We start from the raw sequence: 18,037 nt of genomic DNA, 5'->3' as shown, positions 1-18,037 counted from the left end.
ATTCCATGGTTCAATAAAACAATACAGTACAAACAACAATTTTAAATAATCAATTACATAATAAATTAGTTAAAATAGATAAAATAGGTGCTAAATTACTATGAGTCATAATATCCACAAGATGGCTGGGTAGCTACACATCAGTTTAGCCAGGTTCTGTTTCAAAGGCAAGCTGGAAAAGAAATGTTTTACAAGCCCTGCAAAATTGATTCAGGTCCCGCAGGGCTTGTACCATCTCTGGAAGATGATTCCACCATCGAGGGGCCATTGCTGAGAAGGCTTGCTCCCTGGTCGTCTTCAATCTAGCCTCTCTTGGCCCAGGGATTGTCAAAAGATTTTGAGAGCTGGATCTCAGTGCTCTCTGGGGAACATATGGGGAGAGGCGGTCCCTTAGGTAGGCAGGTCCTCGGCCATATAGGGCTTTAAAGGTAATGACCAGCACTTTATAGCGAACACGGTACACAACCGGCAGCCAATGCAGATCCCGCAGCCCAGGCCGCACATGTTCCCACCGTGGTAGTCCCAATAGCAGCCTGGCCGCCGCGTTCTGGACTACCTGAAGTTTCCGTGTTCGGTATAAGGGCAGCCCCATGTAGAGGGCATTGCAGTAGTCTAGTCTCGAGGTGACCGTTGCGTGGATCACAGTTGCTAGGTCGCTGAGCTCCAAGAAGGGAGCCAACTGCCTCGCCCTCTTGAGATGAAAGAAGGCGGATCTAGCAGTGGCAGCTATCTGGGCCTCCATTGATAAGGAGGATTCCAGTAGCACTCCCAGGCTCTTGACTTTGCGCACTGGTATCAGGGACGCACCGTCAAAAGCCGGTAGGGTAATCTCCCCTCCCGGTCCTGTTCCTGCAGAAGCGTGGCCAGCTCACAGCTCTGTGAAAAGGAAGCACTGGGCCACGCTTTAGCGAACCACTGCCAAGTGCAAAGAGCGCCGGCTCTGAATCTTGCACGGATTTTGGGAGATGCATATATCAGCCACATGCGCTGGAGCCCGCAAAAGGAGGAGATGCTTCCCTTGAGCAGAAGTTCCCTTGATGAAGAGTCCAGCTAAACACAGAAAGCAAAGGGCCTTGCCATACCTACAACACAGAAGACTTCGTAGAGGCGACAGCAGCAAACCCTCTGGCCGAGAGGGGCCCATCTCTCCATAAACAAACAAGGCCTGGCAACACTGGCAACGCTTAGATATTGTCTGCTCATTCACTTTTCACTTGGGTTGCCAGGCAAGGCCAGCAACAGCGAGACATCACTTCTGGAAAAACCCAGAAGGGACATCCGGCATCTCTAGGGATTGCTGGAAGTTACACCAGTTTGGTGTAGTGGTTAAGTGTGTGGACTCTTATCTGGGAGAACCGGGTTTGATTCCCCACTCCTCCACTTGCACCTGCTGGCATGGCCTTGGGTCAGCCGTAGCTCTGGCAGAGGTTGTCCTTGAAAGGGCAGCTGCTGTGAGAGCCCTCTCCAGCCCCACCCACCTCACAGGGTGTCTGTTGTGGGGGAGGAAGGTAAAGGAGATTGTGAGCCGCTCTGAGACTCTTCGGAGTGGAGGGCAGGATATAAATCCAATATCTTCATCTACCTCACAGGGTGTCTGTTGTAGGGGAGGGAGATAAAGGAGATTGTGAGCCGCTCTGAGACTCTTCGGAGTAGAGGGCGGGATATAAATCTACTATCTTCATCTACCTCACAGGGTGTCTGTTGTAGGGGAGGGAGATAAAGGAGATTGTGAGCCGCTCTGAGACTCTTCGGAGTGGAGGGCGGGATATAAATCTACTATCTTCATCTACCTCACAGGGTGTCTGTTGTGGGGGAGGAAGGGAAAGGAGATTGTGAGCCGCTCTGAGACTCTTCGGAGTGGAGGGCGGGATATAAGTCCAATATCTTCATCTACCTCACAGGGTGTCTGTTGTGGGGGAGGAAGGGAAAGGAGATTGTGCGCCGCTCTGAGACTCTTCGGACTGGAGGGCGGGATATAAATCCAATATCTTCATCTTCTACGGTAGAACCATAAAGTCTACAATAAAACCATAGAGATTTTCTTTAAAAAAAAAAAAATCCTCCCATTGCTACTCAAAATGGTGCCATGAGATAGAAAGTGAGGGTGATCCCCCGTTGGGGGGGCCGGTAACCTTCTTTTTCACTGAATCAGGACCTGTCACTTTCTGCTCACAGCATTTCAGTGTTTCCCATGTTTCCCCTCTGTCATTTCCTTTGATCTGATCCTCTGTCTTTTTTCCCCCTTTGGCTTAAATTGCAAACACAGTGCCACAGTGTCCACTGGACTCAAGCTGTGGGCAGTACTTGGATGGGGTTGCTATGCAGAGGCGGGCAATGGCCAAGGCTACCAGAGATCTTCTCACATCTAGGAAGCCAAGCAGGGTCAGCTGTGCGCAGTACTTGGATGGGAGACCACCGAGGAAGTCAAGGGCTGCTACACAGAGGCAGGTAATGGCAAACCAACTCCGCTCCTCCCTTGCCTTGCAAACGCTGTGAGGTGGAACTTCACGGGGTCACCATAAATCGGTTGTGACTCAATGGCATGCTTTACACTTTAATATTATGCTTTACGTTTGAATAAACGGGTGGGACTTGGGGCTTTAGCTGGGGAAATAAGGCCTGAAGTCAGGAACAAAACTAGTCTGGGGCCCAATTGTGGCTGTTTAGGCCTCACAGTGTGCTTTGGACCCAGGGCAGGGATCAACGCAACACAAGTCCCTATCAATAGCAGGAAAGACGAGACCCCTGCACTGGCTAAGAATATAGCCTTGTACCTCTCCCTAAGAGCCCCGTGGTGCAGAGTGGTAAAGCTGCAGTACTGCAGTCGGAGCCCTCTGCTCATGACCTGAGTTTGATCCCGGCAGAAGTTGGGTTCAGGTAGCCGGCTCATGGTTGACTCAGCCTTCCATCCTTCCGAGTTTGGTAAACTGAGTACCCAGCTTGCTGGGGGTAAAGTGTAAATGACTGGGGAAGGCAATGGCAAACCACCCTGTAAAAAGTATGCAGCGAAAACGTTGTGATACAACGTCACCCCAGAGTCGGAAACGACTGGTGCTTGCACAAGGGATTACCTTTACCCCCTCCCTGGCCAATTGCTGCCCTCTGCTATCAAGCTGAAAAAGCCAACCCCATCTCTCACCCCATCTCCCATGCCCCTGGCTTGCAGGATATCCACTCCCGATCCGCCTCCAACCGTGGATGCCCTATCCACCCGCAGCCAGCAAGCAGCTCCAAAAGATGTATTTGCCCCACTCAGGACATGTGCGGGGCCTCTGAAGTCAGGTTGGCACAAGCAACTCTGCATCTGGACTCAGGAGAAAGCCCCTGAAGGGGTTTCAGAGTTTTTTTTTTAAAAAAAGAAAGAGCAAGACCTGTTTGGAGAGGCATCTGGTTCTCTCCCCTGGCAGGCAGTTCCCACACGCTGAACACACACACACACACACACGCCTTGCCACCCGAACCACCCTCACACGATGGGAGAAGACGTATTCTTCCTTGTTTACATCTTCCCTGGCGAGAACAAGCAAGAACAAGCACGGGGTGATTGGCGAAGAGGCCAAACTTGATGTACATCGGCAGGGACCTCCAATCTATCTCTCTCTGCTCCGCCACGCCTTTCTTTTGGCTCCCAAACACGCAAGTTCCCGCCATCCTTTCGGAACTGATGGGAAGAACCTTCCAGAATAGCAACATTTTCTTCTCAGCCCTTCCTCCTAATGACAGATTGATCGCTCCGCCGGGGGCCCAGAACTGACTACGTTGAACAGCTAGATGTCGGGCTGGCTCTGGAATCCCGGCCAGCCGTTTCGCTCTCCCATCCCCCTAATCTCAGCCCTCACCCTAATCTTCCCTATAACCGCCACCAGGGAAAACCTCGAATGACATCTCATTCCATTAAAGAAAAATTAAAGGAGGGAAAAGTCATCAGGATTCATGACCTTCTTCCAGGACAAGAGCCTGCAGGTTCTGGACGGGCCCCACCAAGGAAGAAGAAGAAGAAGAAGAAGAAGAAGAAGAAGAAGAAGAAGAAGAAGAAGAAGAAGAAGAAGAAGAAGAAGAAGAAGAAGAAGAAGAAGAAGAAGAAGAAGAAGAAGAAGAAGAAGAAGAAGAAGAAGAAGAAGAAGAAGAAGAAGAAGAAGAAGAAGAAAAAGATATTGGATTTATATCCCGCCCTCCTCTCGGAAGAGTCTCAGAGCGGCTCACACTCTCCTTTCCCTTCCTCCCCCACAACAGACACCCTGTGAGGTGGGTGGGGCTGGAGAGGGCTCTCACAGCAGTTGCCCTTTTAAGGACAACCTCTGACAGAACTATGGCTGACCCAAGGCCATGCCAGCAGGTGCAAGTGGAGGAGTGGGGAATCAAACCCGGTTCTCCCAGATAAGAGTCCGCACATTTAACCACTACACCAAACTGAAGTGTTTGCCTCAGGAGGCAAATTTTAGGGTACAATTTAAAGAGTTATTTTATATTTTTTTGTTGCCGGGGGAGGGACTTAGGGATGCCAGCTTCCAGGAGGGACCTGGAGATCCCCTGGAATTACAGCTCAACTTCAGACTTGGGGGAGGGATGGTGGCTCAGTGGTAGAGCATCTGCTTGGTAAGCAGAAGGTCCCAGGTTCAATCCCTGGCATCTCCAACTAAAAAGGGTCTAGGCAAGTAGGCGTGAAAAACCTAAGCTGGAGACCCTGGAGAGCCATGAATGGGGCTGTGGCTCAGTGGTAGAGTATTTGCTTGGTAAGCAGAACGTCCCAGGTTCAATCCCCGGCATCTCCAACTAAAAAGGGTCCAGGCAAATAGGAGCGAAAAACCTCAGCTGGAGACCCTGGAGAGCGATGAATGGGGCTGTGGCTCAGTGGTAGAGTATTTGCTTGGTAAGCAGAAGGTCCCAGGTTCAATCCCCGGCACCTCCAACTAAAAAGGGTCCAGGCAGATAGGCGTGAAAAACCTCAGCTTGAGACCCTGGAGACCCGCTGCCAGTCTGAGTAGACAATACTGACTTTGATGGACCCAGGGTCTGATTCAGTAGAAGGCAGCTTCATAAGTTCATATGTACACAGATCAGTTTGGTGGGTGGACTCTGGAGCATTGTGCCCCACTGAGGTCCTGTTCTCCCCAGGCTCCACCCCCAAATCTTCAGGAGTTTCCCAACCTGGCAACCCTACCCCCCCCCCCTCTTGCTGGTGGCCGGGTGGTGGTGGTAGAGAACCTGGCTACTCTAGAGAGGGTTGCCTATGGATGCCATGGGCTCCAAAATATGAAAAACCCCTCTTTGCGACAGGACTGGCCTTGGGTGTAACAGCCAGAAGGTTACGCAGGACACCACCTCTAGCTAGAAAAACAGAGCTGCCGAAAAACAAGACAAGCCTGTAGGCTCCGTCCCCACATTAGGGAAGCAAGGGCAGGGCATGCGGCAAGCCCCACCCTCTAAACTACCAGGTTGGGTCATGTTTGTAGGGCCGCATGTTTTCCTCTTCACAGCTGGTGCAGCAGTGTTGTGGCTAAGAAGCTGAGGGACAAAACAGGGCTGGCCCTGTAATAAGGCGAGGTGTGGCCCCTCCTCTGCTGTGGCTTCACCCTTGGAATGGTGTGAAGCTGCGTACCCTCTCCTTCCACAGTTGCAGAGGTGTATGCTGTATTGGGGTTTCAAACATGTGGCCTGAGGGCCGCATCAGGCCCCCGGAGAGCTCCTATCAGGCCCATGAGCAATTCACCATCATTTGCTTCTTTCCCTCTGCATCAGAGCTTGCTCAACTGCACAGGAGGTACAGAGCAAAGCTTCTATTTTCTCCATTGGCTGACCAGCACATGAAGCAACATGTTAAAAAGCTCACAACGCCCAGCCTTTTCATGCTTTCCCCTGGGTCTTAGGCTCAAAGCATTGACCATGAGACTTCTGTAATGAATGTCAATAAATCAAAAGTAGGTTTGCAGTGTCGAGGACACACATCTGAACAACACCTGAGCGGCATACTCAAGATTGCCACAGCGCAGACATTGTCTCCAGAATGCGGTGCAGTAATTCAGAGCGAGAGATGTCAGTTCTCAGAAACTGTTAGGTAAACAAAATATTGCAAGAGTGCTAATCTTTTCGGCATACATTGTTTTAAGTTGTTCTACACCCCCGTTGCTCCAGTCATTGGGGGAAATGCCCTGAGCGCTAAACAGAATTAGGCGAATCAACCGCACGTTGCGCTTTTTTCTGAGTGCATCGTGTCACGGTGCAGAGAAGACAGTGGGAATGCCTCAATCCTGCTCCATATAGAATAATCCTTAGACAGACAAAAAGAATCCTGTCATCCTAGAAATACCTTCCTGCCAAGTTGGCCTTGAATAATTAAAGAGATGACCCCCCCTCCATTTTTAATCTGAAATAAGTCCAACATTTCATCTGGTCCTCCTCTATCTCAGCCTAGCAACAGAGGCGATCAAAACAGTCAAAGAAGATCAAAAGAAGTAGAGTTGCCGGTTCTGGCAATACCTGGAGGTTTTTTTTTTTGGGGGGGAGGGGGTGGTGGAGCCTGGGAAGGTGAAGGACATAAGAACATAAGAGAAGCCATGTTAGATCAGGCCAATGGCCCATCCAGTCCAACACTCTGTGTCACACAGGGGCAATTTTTATAGATAGATAGATAGATAGATAGATAGATAGATAGATAGATAGATAGATAGATAGATAGATAGATAGATAGATGATAGATTGATAGATAGATAGATAGAGAGATAGATGGATAGATAGATAGATAGATAGATAGATAGATAGATAGATAGATAGATAGATAGATAGATATACACACACACACACACACTGCGGCTAATAGCCACTGATGGACCTCTGCTCCATATTTTTATCTAAACCCCTCTTGAAGGTGGCTATACTTGTGGCTGCCACCACCTCCTGTGGCAGTGAATTCCACATGTTAATCACCCTTTGGGTGAAGAAGGAATTCCTTTTATCCGTTTTAACCTGTCTGCTCAGCAATTTCATCGAATGCCCAGGAGTTCTTGTATTGTGAGAAAGGGAGAAAAGTACTTCTTTCTCTACTTTCTCCATCCCATGCATTATCTTGTAAACCTCTATCATGTCACCCCGCAGTCAATGTTTCTCCAAGCTAAAGAGTCCCAAGCGTTTCAACCTTTCCTCATAGGGAAAGTGTTCCAGCCCTTTAATCATTCTAGTTGCCCTTTTCTGGACTTTCTCCAATGCTATAATATCCTTTTTGAGGACCTACTAGGTATAGTGCTATAGAGCCTACCCTCTAGCAAAAAAAAAATATGTGCCAAGGCAGCAATGTGAAGGGATAACTTTTAGATTTATGTCTACATCTTTATTGTTATTGCCATTGTATTCCATCTGCTGTTATACCCTTGTTATACCTTACACGATACTTCGTATGTTTTAACTTTTAGTACACTGTCATTTTTTCTTGAGATTTTTGTAGATTTTTAACAGCCGATGGCTCATGACAATAAATGAACGGAACTGAACTGAGTCCGCCCTCCAAAGCAGCCATTTTCTCCATGACAATTGATCGTTGGCAACTGGAGAGCAATTATAGCTGGAGATCTCCAGGTGCCATCTGGAGGTTGGCAGCCCTAAAACAACCGAAGTTCAAATCCCCACTCATTCTTGAAACTCAGTGGTCTCAGGCCAGGCACACTCTTCCAGTCTAACCTACCTCACAGGATTGCCGTGAGGACAAAATCCTGGGCGATTCTTAGAATCCTAGAGTTGGAAAGGACCTCCAGGGTCATCTCGTCCAACCCCCTGCACAATGCAGGACATTAACAAATACCTCCACCCCCCACACACATACACCCCCAGTGACCCCTGCTCCATGCCCAGAAGAACTTTTGGATGTGGTCCCGCGACTTGCTGACGCCATGCCCAGGAGATGGCCAAAACCTCTAAGACCCCTTGCCACACTGGCCCGGAGAAAAACATCCTTAATGTCCTTGGATAAAGTTCTCTACTTTCTAATATTCACACCCCACCTTTTTGTTTAGGAAGAAAACACAGCAAGGCAAGAAAGCTCAGGAAAAAAACAAATGGTATAAACGGATATAGGTAATTTCAACCAACGATTTTTTTTTTAAAAAATATTTTTTGTATTTATTCCAGCTCTGGTTTTAATTGTTTCCATGATTTGGGTTTTGTTGCTTTTCAAGATGGGATTTTATGACGTGTATCTGAATTTGTCAGCCACCTTGGTGGCGCTTATGGGGAGAGAATGGCAGTGTATACTTTAAAAAAAAAAGTTAAGAAAAGAAACTGCAGTCGCAAAGATACTGCTGTATGGTAGAAGCTCAGTCAGACTCCGAATTCTTACGGGACTCTAGTCTCCTTTTCAATGTAATTTAGGATTGCCAAGTCCAATTCAAGAAATATCTGAGGACTTGGGGGGGGGGGGGGGCGGGGAGCCAGGAGGCATTAGGGGTGGAGCCAAGATCAAGGCTGTGACAAGCATAATTGAACTCCAAAGGGAGTTCTGGCCATCACATTTAAAGGGACCACATTTAAGCGCCTTCCCTCCATTGGAAATAATGGATAGGGGCATATTCTTTTGGGGCTCACAGAATTGGACCCCCTGGTCCAATCTTTTTGAAACTTGGGGGTTATTTTGGGGGGAGGCACTAGATGCTATACTGAAAATTTGGTGCCTCTACCCCAAAAAACAGCCCCCCCCCAGAGCCCCAGATACCCGCGGATCAATTCTTCATGATTTTCTATGGGGATAAATCTCCATAGGGAATAACAGAGTTCCCAGAAGACATTTCCCTCCCCTTCCCCCACTTTCTGATGACCCTGAAGCGAGGGAAGGGCCTCCAAACCGGGGATCCCCTGCCCCCACCTGGGGATTGGCAACCCTAACGTAATTACAGGGTGAACTTTGCAACAGATCAACTATTATTTATTATTAGACGTGTTATAGTCTGCCTTTCTCATTTGGGACCCCAGGTGGATTACACAGAGTGAGTCGATACAATTGACAACGTGGGACACTCAATAAACAAATGCAATAGGACCTGGGTTGTAGAACCAACCAGAAATATAAAAACAGAACTGAAGCAAAGCATAAGCATTACCATAATCAGGCCTCAAATTCAGCAGGAGCTCAGCTCCTGAACCATTCTGACGGTTCCCCCTCCTCCTCCACACCTACCTTGTCCATTGAATAGTAGGTGCGGCTGCATAACAATCCCTGGGTTAGGAGAGCGGGCAGCCAGCCAGCCACCAGGGGCTTTGCCACGCCCCCAGCAGCCCTCATTAACCCCTGAGAAGCCCACACCACCCTTTCTCCACTTCTTATGTGATTTTGGGCAGCGGGTGGCTTGCTCGCCTTTTGACTGGGGCAGCGGCCAAGGAGAGCCCCAGGCGAGCGAGGCCTGCTTGGGCTGGCTGGATTTCTAGCCAGCCCAAGCAGGCCTTGCTCACCCAGGGCTCTCCTTTCTTGAATCGAGCTGCTTTTTAGCTGAGGGGCGTGGCATATGCTAATGAGTTATGCTAATGAGTTCTGCCACCTATTTTTCTACGAAACGACCCCTGACCATAATGCACTGAAAAGCAAATGGCACAGCAGGATCCAGCTTGCAGCAAACACTGCACAGTAGTTTAGACCACAGTCCCTAATAACTTGCCCAAGTAACTTTGAGCGTTTTCCCACATAGCTTACCTTGGAGCGACGTCCCTCTTCACCGCGCAGCGTCTGCGCGGATTTTGCACCAACTGCTCCACAGAACCAGGAAGAGCTGCGGCTTTTGTGTCGCAGATGTAAACCGCTAAAAACCAGTTTACATCCGCGACGCAAAAGCCGCGGCTCTTCCTGGTTCTGCGGAGCAGTTGGTGCGAAATCCGCGCCGACGCTGCGCGGTGAAGAGGGACGTCGCTCCGAGGTAAGCTATGTGGGAAAACGCCCTCTGTGAATCATTTTATACACTGCATTTCTATTGCCTGTGTAGAAAAGACCTCTTGCATAATTCAGTTTTGCATAGAACGACGTTTGAGTCCAGTGGCACCTTTAAGGCCACCAAAGTTTAATTCTGGGTAGAAGCTTCTGTGTGCATGCCCACTTCATCAGATACATCGAAACAGACTTCCTCGACCCTTACATATATAGATAGAGCTTCTGTATCTGTGCATGCGCATGAAAGCTGATGCCCGGAATTAAACTTTGGCGGTCTTAAAGGTGCCCCCAGACTCAAATCTGTTCTGTTGCTTCAGACCAAGACTGAATCGGTTTTGCATAGTTTGCAGAAAACCAGGAGAGTGGGATACAGACAAAAAAAAAAATCACAAACTGTTACCCAAGGGGAGGGGAGTGGCAGAGGCTCAGTCCCACAATCAAGAAGGACTCATCCTCCATTGCTACTCCCCCTACTTTGGACAGTAGGACAGGCAACAAATAGTAAGACCTTAATGCACAGGTGGGTTCACCTGGAAGTAGCTCTGAGCCTTATCACCCAGAACATCTCCTGTGGATATTTTCTCTGCGAACGACATCTGTCAAAGCGAGTCACGGCCGCGGCAGGTGTGTTTCTTGACAAACACTTGCTTATCTCCAAGACGTGCGTGAGTCAACACATTGATACATGTCGAGATGGGAACACCGAAGGAATGAACAAAAGCAGCATTGACAACGAATCCCAGCCAGACTCTTGTCTGAGGAACTTGGAAGATGCTCGGGTGGAAAAACCAAGATTGGGATCGATTTCGTTTCTGCCCTCGAGCTGTGCCGAGAAGAGCAGGGACCAGAACAGGGGCCCTTTAGCCTAGAGAAACTGGGAAAAGCGCAGAAGTGGAAAAAGTGCAGAAAAGGGCAACTGGAATGATTCAAGGGTTGGAACACTCTCCCTATGAAGGAAGGTTAAAGTGCTTGGGGCTCTTCAGCTTGGAGAGATGTCGACTGAGGGGTGACATGATGGAGGTCTACAAGATTATGCATGGGATAGAGAAGGCAGAGAAAGCAGTACTTTTCTCCCTTTCTCACAATACAAGAACTCGGGGACATTCAATGAAAATGCTGAGCAGTCGGGTTAGAACTGATAAAAGGAGGTACTTCTTCACCCAAAGGGTGATTCACACATGGAATTTACTGCCACAGGACGTGGTGGCAGCTCCATGCATAGACGGCTTCAAGAGGGGATTGGATAAACATATGGAGCAGAGGTCCATCAGTGGCTATTAGCCACAGTTTATCGTTGGAACTCTCTGGGGCAGTGATGCTCTGTATTCTGGTACTTGGGAGGGGCACAGTGGAAGGGCTTCTAGCTCCAATGGTAGACCTCTAGATGGCATTTTTCTTTTGGCCACTGTGTGACACAGAGTGTTGGACTGGATGGGCCATTGGCCTGATCCAACATGGCTTCTCTTATGTTCTTATGTGACACAGAGTGTTGGACTGGATGGGCCATTGGCCTGATCCAACATGGCTTCTCTTATGTTCTTATGTGACATGGAGTGTTGGACTGGATGGGCCAGTGGCCTGATCCAACACGGCTTCTCTTATGTTCTTATGTGACACGGAGTGTTGGACTGGATGGGCCTTTGGGCTGATCCAGCATGGCTTCTCTTATGTGACACAGAGTGTTGGACTGGATGGGCCTTTGGGCTGATCCAACATGGCTTCTCTTATGTTCTTATGTGACACAGAGTGTTGGACTGGATGGGCCATTGGCCTGATCCAACATGGCTTCTCTTATGTTCTTATGTGACATGGAGTGTTGGACTGGATGGGCCATTGGCCTGATCCAACATGGCTTCTCTAATGTTCTTATGTGACACGGAGTGTTGGACTGGATGGGCCATTGGCCTGATCCAACATGGCTTCTCTTATGTTCTTATGTGACATAGAGTGTTGGACTGGATGGGCCATTGGCCTGATCCAACATGGCTTCTCTTATGTTCTTATGTGACACAGAGTGTTGGACTGGATGGGCCATTGGCCTGATCCAACATGGCTTCTCTTATGTTCTTATGTTCAGAGTTTTACATTTTGGGGGGACAGACAATTGGGGGGCGTGTGTGGTATGAATAAGCTCTGATCCCTTGAAGTAATGAAATAGATCCTGGGCCTAATGCAAGGGGTGGGTTATGACCTTGAAGGAAAGCCCTAAATACCTTTGGCCCACAGAATCTGAATGATTGTCTCCTTCCCTGTCAACAGATCCAAGACGTGAGGTTGGCCCAGAGGGCACCACATTGGGAATGCCAGCACCAAGCCATGGCCCATAGCCACTTTGTACTCTGATGGTTATAAGCTTCTATTCCCATGTATCCAGGAGTTGTTTCGCAGAAAAATAGGTGGTGGAACTCATTAGCATAACTCATTCGCGTATGTCACCCCCACCAGTCAAAAGCAACCCGACGCTAGAAAGGAGAGCCCCAGGCGAGCGAGGCTTGCTTGGGCTGGCTAGAGATCCAGCTAGCTCAAGTAGGCCTCGCTCACCTGGGGTTCTCCTTGCCCCCCCCCCCATTCAAAAAGCCAGCAAGTCACCCGCCACCCAAAATCACATAAGAAGTGGAGAAAGGGTGGCGCGGGCTTCTCCAGGGGTTGAGGGCTGCTGGGGGCATGGCAAAGCTCCTGGTGGCTGGCTGGCTGGCCGCTCTCCTAATCCAGGGGTTGTTATGCAGCTGCACCTACTATGCAATGGACAAGGTAGGTGGGGAGGAAGAGGGGGATCCCTCAGAAAGGTTCAGGAGCTGTTCTCCTGTGAGCTCCTGCTGAATTCAAGGCCTGCATGTATGTCTGATGCTACAGAGAGGTCACACAACCATATCTCTCGATGCTGATTCAAACGGCTTCCATTCCATGTTGACATCCTGCATAAATCATCGGAATTTATGCAAACTATTTGCATGCTGCCTCTCTACAAACAGGCGCTTGAGGCCGTTCTCAGCAATACACCCCTCAGAGATTCAAAGTGCCCCATAATCAAATAAATAACACCATCTAAAACACAGTAACTGTACGAACCAACAGAAAGAATGAAAAACAGCAGCTGCGCCTTAGACAACTGTGTGGCACAAGGAGGGGCTTAATCGTTCTATCTGGGCCATCCATGTTGGAGGAAGCCAGATGTTGCAGTGGCCACACAGAAGCAATTTCTGGGAATAGTCGTGCCAGTGCGTGGCAGAATCCTAATGCCACAGCTTGTTTGCGTTAAAAGGCTACAGCAGATAGGGTTGCCGAGTCGTGTCTGGTCGCTGATGGGAGATGGGGAGGTAGGATTGCCAGATCTAGGTTGGGAATAGGGTTGCCAAGTCCAATTCAAGAAATATCTGGGGAATTTGGGGGCGGAGCCAGGAGCCATTAGGGGTGGAGCCAAAATCAAAGCTGTGACAAGCATCATTGAACTCCAAAGGGAGTTCTGGCCATCACATTTAAAGGGACGGCACACCTTTTCAATGCCTTACTTCCATAGGAAATAATGAAGGATAGGGGCACCTTATTTTGGGGCTCATAGAATTGGACCCCCTGGTCCAATCTTTTTGAAACCTAGGGGGTATTTTGGGGAGAGGCACTAGATGCTATACTGAAAATTTGGTGCCTCTACCCCAAAAAACAGGCCCCCCCAGAGCCCCAGATACCCACGGATCAATTCTCCATGATTTTTTATGGGAATAAATCTCCATAGGGAATAGAGTTCCCAGAAAACATTTCCCTCCCCTCCCCCCCCCCCCCCCCCCCGCTTTCTGACGACTCTGAAGCGGGGGAAGGCCTCCAAACCGGGGGATCCCCTGCCCCCACCTGGGGATTGGCAACCCTAGTTGGGAAACTCCTGGAGGTTTGGGGATGGAGCCTGGGGAGGACAGGAGCCTCAGGGGGTAGGGTTGCCAGCCTCCAGGTGGGGCCTGGAGATCTCCCGCTTTTACAACTTATCTCCAGCGGGCAGAGATCAGCTCCCCTGGAGAAAAGGGCTGCTTTGACAAGTTGACTTGATGCCATTGTATTATGCTGGGCCCTCTCCCCACCCCAGATCCTGCCCTCTCCTCGATCCACCCCCACAGTCTCCAGGTATTTTCCAGCACCTACCTGAGAACCCTGGGTACAATGCCAAAAAATCAACCCTTCAAAGCGTCCATTTTCTCCAGGGAAACTAATCTCTGTAGGCTGGAGTTGAGCTGTAATTCTGGGAGATCCCCACGTGCCACCTGGAGACTGGCCTTCCTATCATTACCTGCCCTGGGTTGAATTGTAGGCAGTTCATACAACCAGCAGAATCATATGGGGAAAAAAAAAAAAGATTTTCCTGAAATGTGCCCCTTATGGGGGAGGGGGTGTCTTGCAAACCCCCCCCCCCCCCGCCACTCCATGCACATAGAAAACTAGCATGTCAGGAAGAAGGGTTCAGACACCATCTCCCTGATGTGCAGGGAGGGTTTAAAAAAAAAAAAAAGTGGAAAGAGAATTTGCACATGCAACTCCCCGCTTGCCGCCTGAAGTGGTACATTCCAGGAAAGGCTTCACCATCTGATTCAGCTGCTTGTATCAACTGGTTTCCCTTCTGTTGATGATAGATAAATTAGCAGTTGCATTTTCAGGATGATTCCTCTGGGATAGGCTTCCCTGCCTTGTAACGGTGACTCAGATTCCAAGTTCACCACGTAGATTTATTTACTGATTGATTGGAAGTATCGGGCGGATGATGCATTTAAAAAAAAATGTTATCAAAGCAAGCTTAAAGGGGAGGGGAGGGGAGGGGAAGGTTAAGCAATTTTTTTTTTAAAGGAAAGCTTATTCAACGCTGAAGGAAGGAGGACCCCAGTCAGTAAACTTAGGATTTCTGCTCTCCTTTTTCTGTCCTGCAGTTCTATTTGCTGCCAGATTCTTTTTCCTTGTTGGTTTTTAATACACATTCGTGTTTGATCAGTTTTTTTTAAAACAAAACAAAACAAACCATCAGGAGTCTGGGTTAGGGTTGCCATCCTCCAGGCGATGACGGGAGAAAACCCTTGGGTTCCGTAACAACCTGCCTCCAAAGAAGCAATAAGACAATGATTCTAACAAACCCTTATAATATTCAAAACACTCTCAATCAAAGCATCTTTGCTGTGCACAATATCAGTTTGGAAGTGGAATTCTGCAGGAACGCTACACGGTCTCCTCAGGAGCAGCTGGACCGAGGATTCCTCTGAATGTGGAAGGACTAGGGATTATTAATCAGAGACGGCTGAATATGAACTTTTTTCAGGATTTAATCCTTCCTTTGTATTCACTATAAGAGCCCCGTGGCGCAGAGTGGTAAAGCTGCAGTACTGCAGTCCGAGCTCTCTGCTCACGACCTAAGTTCGATCCCGGGGGAAGCTGGGTTCAGGTAGCTGGCTCCAGGTTGACTCAGCCTTCCATCCTTCCGAGGTCGGTAAAATGAGGACCCAGTTTGCTGGTGGGAAAGTTTTAACTATTTAACTGGGGGGAAGTTGTTTTAACTATTTAGATGTTTTATTGTTGGTTTTAATGTTTTAGCTTGTTGGAATCTGCCCTGAGCCCTTCACGGGAAAGGGCAGGCTATAAATGTACAAAACAAAACAAAAATAAATAAAATGTAGATGACCGGGAAAGGCAATGGCAAACTACCCCATAAAAAAGTCTGCCGTGAAAACGTCGTGATGCGATGTCAGTCACCCCAGAGTCATAACAACATAAGAACATAAGAGAAGCCATGTTGGATCAGACCAATGGCCCATCCAGTCCAACACTCTGTATCACACAGTGGCCAATACACACACACACACACACTGGCTAATAGCCACTGATGGACTTCTGCTCCATATTTTTTCCCAATCCCCTCTTGAAGCTGGCTATGCTTGTAGCCGCCGCCACCTCCTGTGGCAGTGAATTCCAGTCAAAAACGACTGGTGCTTTCACAGGGGACTACCTTTACCTTTTCTTTGGTATTCACTATGGGTGTTCTGTATATCAGGGTATGCTTATAAGATGCTTTGATTGAGAGTGTTTTGAATATTATAAGAATTTGTCTTATTGCTTCTTTGGAGGCAGGTTGTCAAGAGATCCAAGGGTTTTCTCCTGTCACTCTCTGCTGTGATTCTTTATTCGTTGCACATCCTCCGGGTGGGGGCTGGAGATCTCCCAGAATGACAATTGATCTCCAGATTACATAGATCATGAGTCAGGGCTTTTTTGGTAGCAGGAACTCTTTTGCATATTGGCTGCATCCTCCTGATGTAGCCAATTCTCCTGGAGCTTACAGAGCTCTTAGTACAGGGCCTACTGTAAGCTCTTGAAGGATTGGCTACGTCAGGGGTGTGTGGCCTAATATGCAAAGGAGCTCCTGCTACAAAAAAAGCCATGGATCATGGAGAAAATGGCTGCTTTGAAAGTTGGATTTGGGGGCATCGTACCCCTCCCTAAACCCCACCCTCCCAGGCCACACCCTCAAATCTTGAGGTATTTCCAAATGTGGAGTTGGCAACCCTGTGATGGAACCCACAGCAGCCCCTTGATTGTGCAGACCCAGGAAGGATCCAGGGAAAAATGTAATATGTTTTAAGCCAGATAGCGTGCAGTGTTGATGAGCTGGCCACTGTACGTCCACCTCAAGCGAACATTGGCAGAAAGGGGGAAATGACTCTGGTTACAAGGGTGCCAGGACGAACGGCATTCGGAGCACGCAAGCACGATGCACAGGCAAGTAAAATCCTTCGAAACCAGCCCCAGCCTTACCTGTCTGTTGAAATCCAGGCCGTTTCGTTCATTTCCTAGAAGAGAATGAAAAAAATGTATGGGATTAATTAGGGCTACAGCAAGGTGGGCATCCGTATTATTCGTAGCAACAGAAAAGAGCAAAAGTCCCGGAGCACCTTCAAGACAAACAAAATTGGTGGCAGTGGAGGCGCTTTTGTGAGTCGCTGGATCACTGCTCACTCTGTGACTCGTGAAAGTTCACCCCCTGCCACAAATTCTGTTAGGCTGATCTCCCACTCCCCTTATGCCGCTCTCACGCTCCTCTTCTCAAGGCAGCTTCTGTGGGATTTTACACTCTCTGCCCTGGGGCTGCAACTAGCGTCGCCTTTTTTGCACCGCAAACAGAAACTGGCTTTTAGAGGATCTTGTTTGCTGCGTGAAAGAGGTGGAGCGAGTTGCCGTCCCGTGGGTAATGTGTCGCGGACCCCAACTTACATTCTGTGATCTGCCTTGAGTTTCAGTGAGCGAGGCAGATGATAAATAAATAACCTCCCTCCCCAATGACTAGTGTGTAGATCCTCATGCAGAGCGGATTTTTTTGGGGGGGGGGAGGAGGGATAGTTGGGCTTGAAATAACCTTGGAATTGCCTTTGAAGTGTCCTTCTGCTATTCTGTTCACATGACAGAGGCCAAATTGCAGCAGCACTGTCAGGATCAGACTTTGGAGTGAACGGGAATGACTCGAGCAGAGGCCAGAATTTGTGCTCTTTCTATATGTAAATGGGTCACTGGTAACATGAATCCTTAGGGGCTGTTCCCTCTTATCTTGCATGACCAATTTCAATGCAATTGGCTCCAAGCAGTCCAAACAGCCATCAGGAAGTTGAGGTTTTCCTAGGGTTGCCAAGTCCCCTGCATCCCGGATTGTACCATAGAGTTTCCCCCTCCCAAATGGCTAGAGCGTCCAGGAAAACCATAGAGTTTCCCCGGAAACCCCTAGAGTGGCCATGCATGGCATGATGACATCGCTTCCGGGTGACGTCATCGTGTTGGCGATGTATGGGGAGGTTCCCCCCACTGGCCCAGTGTTTTGCCCCCAAACCCTCCTAAACCTTAGCATAGACCAGGCAAAATCACTCATTAATCAGAAAGTGCTTAATACAGAAAGACAAACAGATCTTCTCATTTCCCCAGATTATTTCTCTTCAGCAAACAGTAGATATATAGTTGCTCCCACCGCCTACCTGTACTTCCTTGAATCTCACAACACTAGAAGGGGCTTTACTCTAGCTAGGAGTGTGTCCCGGCCATCTGCAGTTGTAGAGGGGAGGTATAAAGGGACTCCTTATACCCAGCTAGTGGTAGGGCTACCAGCCTCCAGGTGGGGCCTGGAGATCT

The 18,037-nt window shown here is 48.8% G+C and overlaps 1 protein-coding gene across 2 annotated transcripts in view; it reads right to left on the bottom strand.

The window, feature by feature from the left end:
• POU2F3 (POU class 2 homeobox 3) overlaps positions 1–18,037 on the bottom strand; it is a 183,930-nt gene that overhangs the window by 94,436 nt on the left and 71,457 nt on the right. For both annotated transcript variants that reach the window (XM_060251847.1, XM_060251848.1), the window contains one exon: positions 16,679–16,713. In XM_060251847.1, the coding sequence (XP_060107830.1) occupies positions 16,679–16,713 (35 nt within the window). The remainder of the gene's footprint in view (positions 1–16,678; positions 16,714–18,037) is intronic.

The sequence above is a fragment of the Heteronotia binoei genome, chromosome 12 (assembly GCF_032191835.1).
Source record: "Heteronotia binoei isolate CCM8104 ecotype False Entrance Well chromosome 12, APGP_CSIRO_Hbin_v1, whole genome shotgun sequence".
NCBI lineage: Eukaryota > Metazoa > Chordata > Lepidosauria > Squamata > Gekkonidae > Heteronotia > Heteronotia binoei.
The sequence above is the reverse complement of the archived record's forward strand: the minus strand, read 5'-3'. Positions and strand labels throughout refer to the sequence as shown.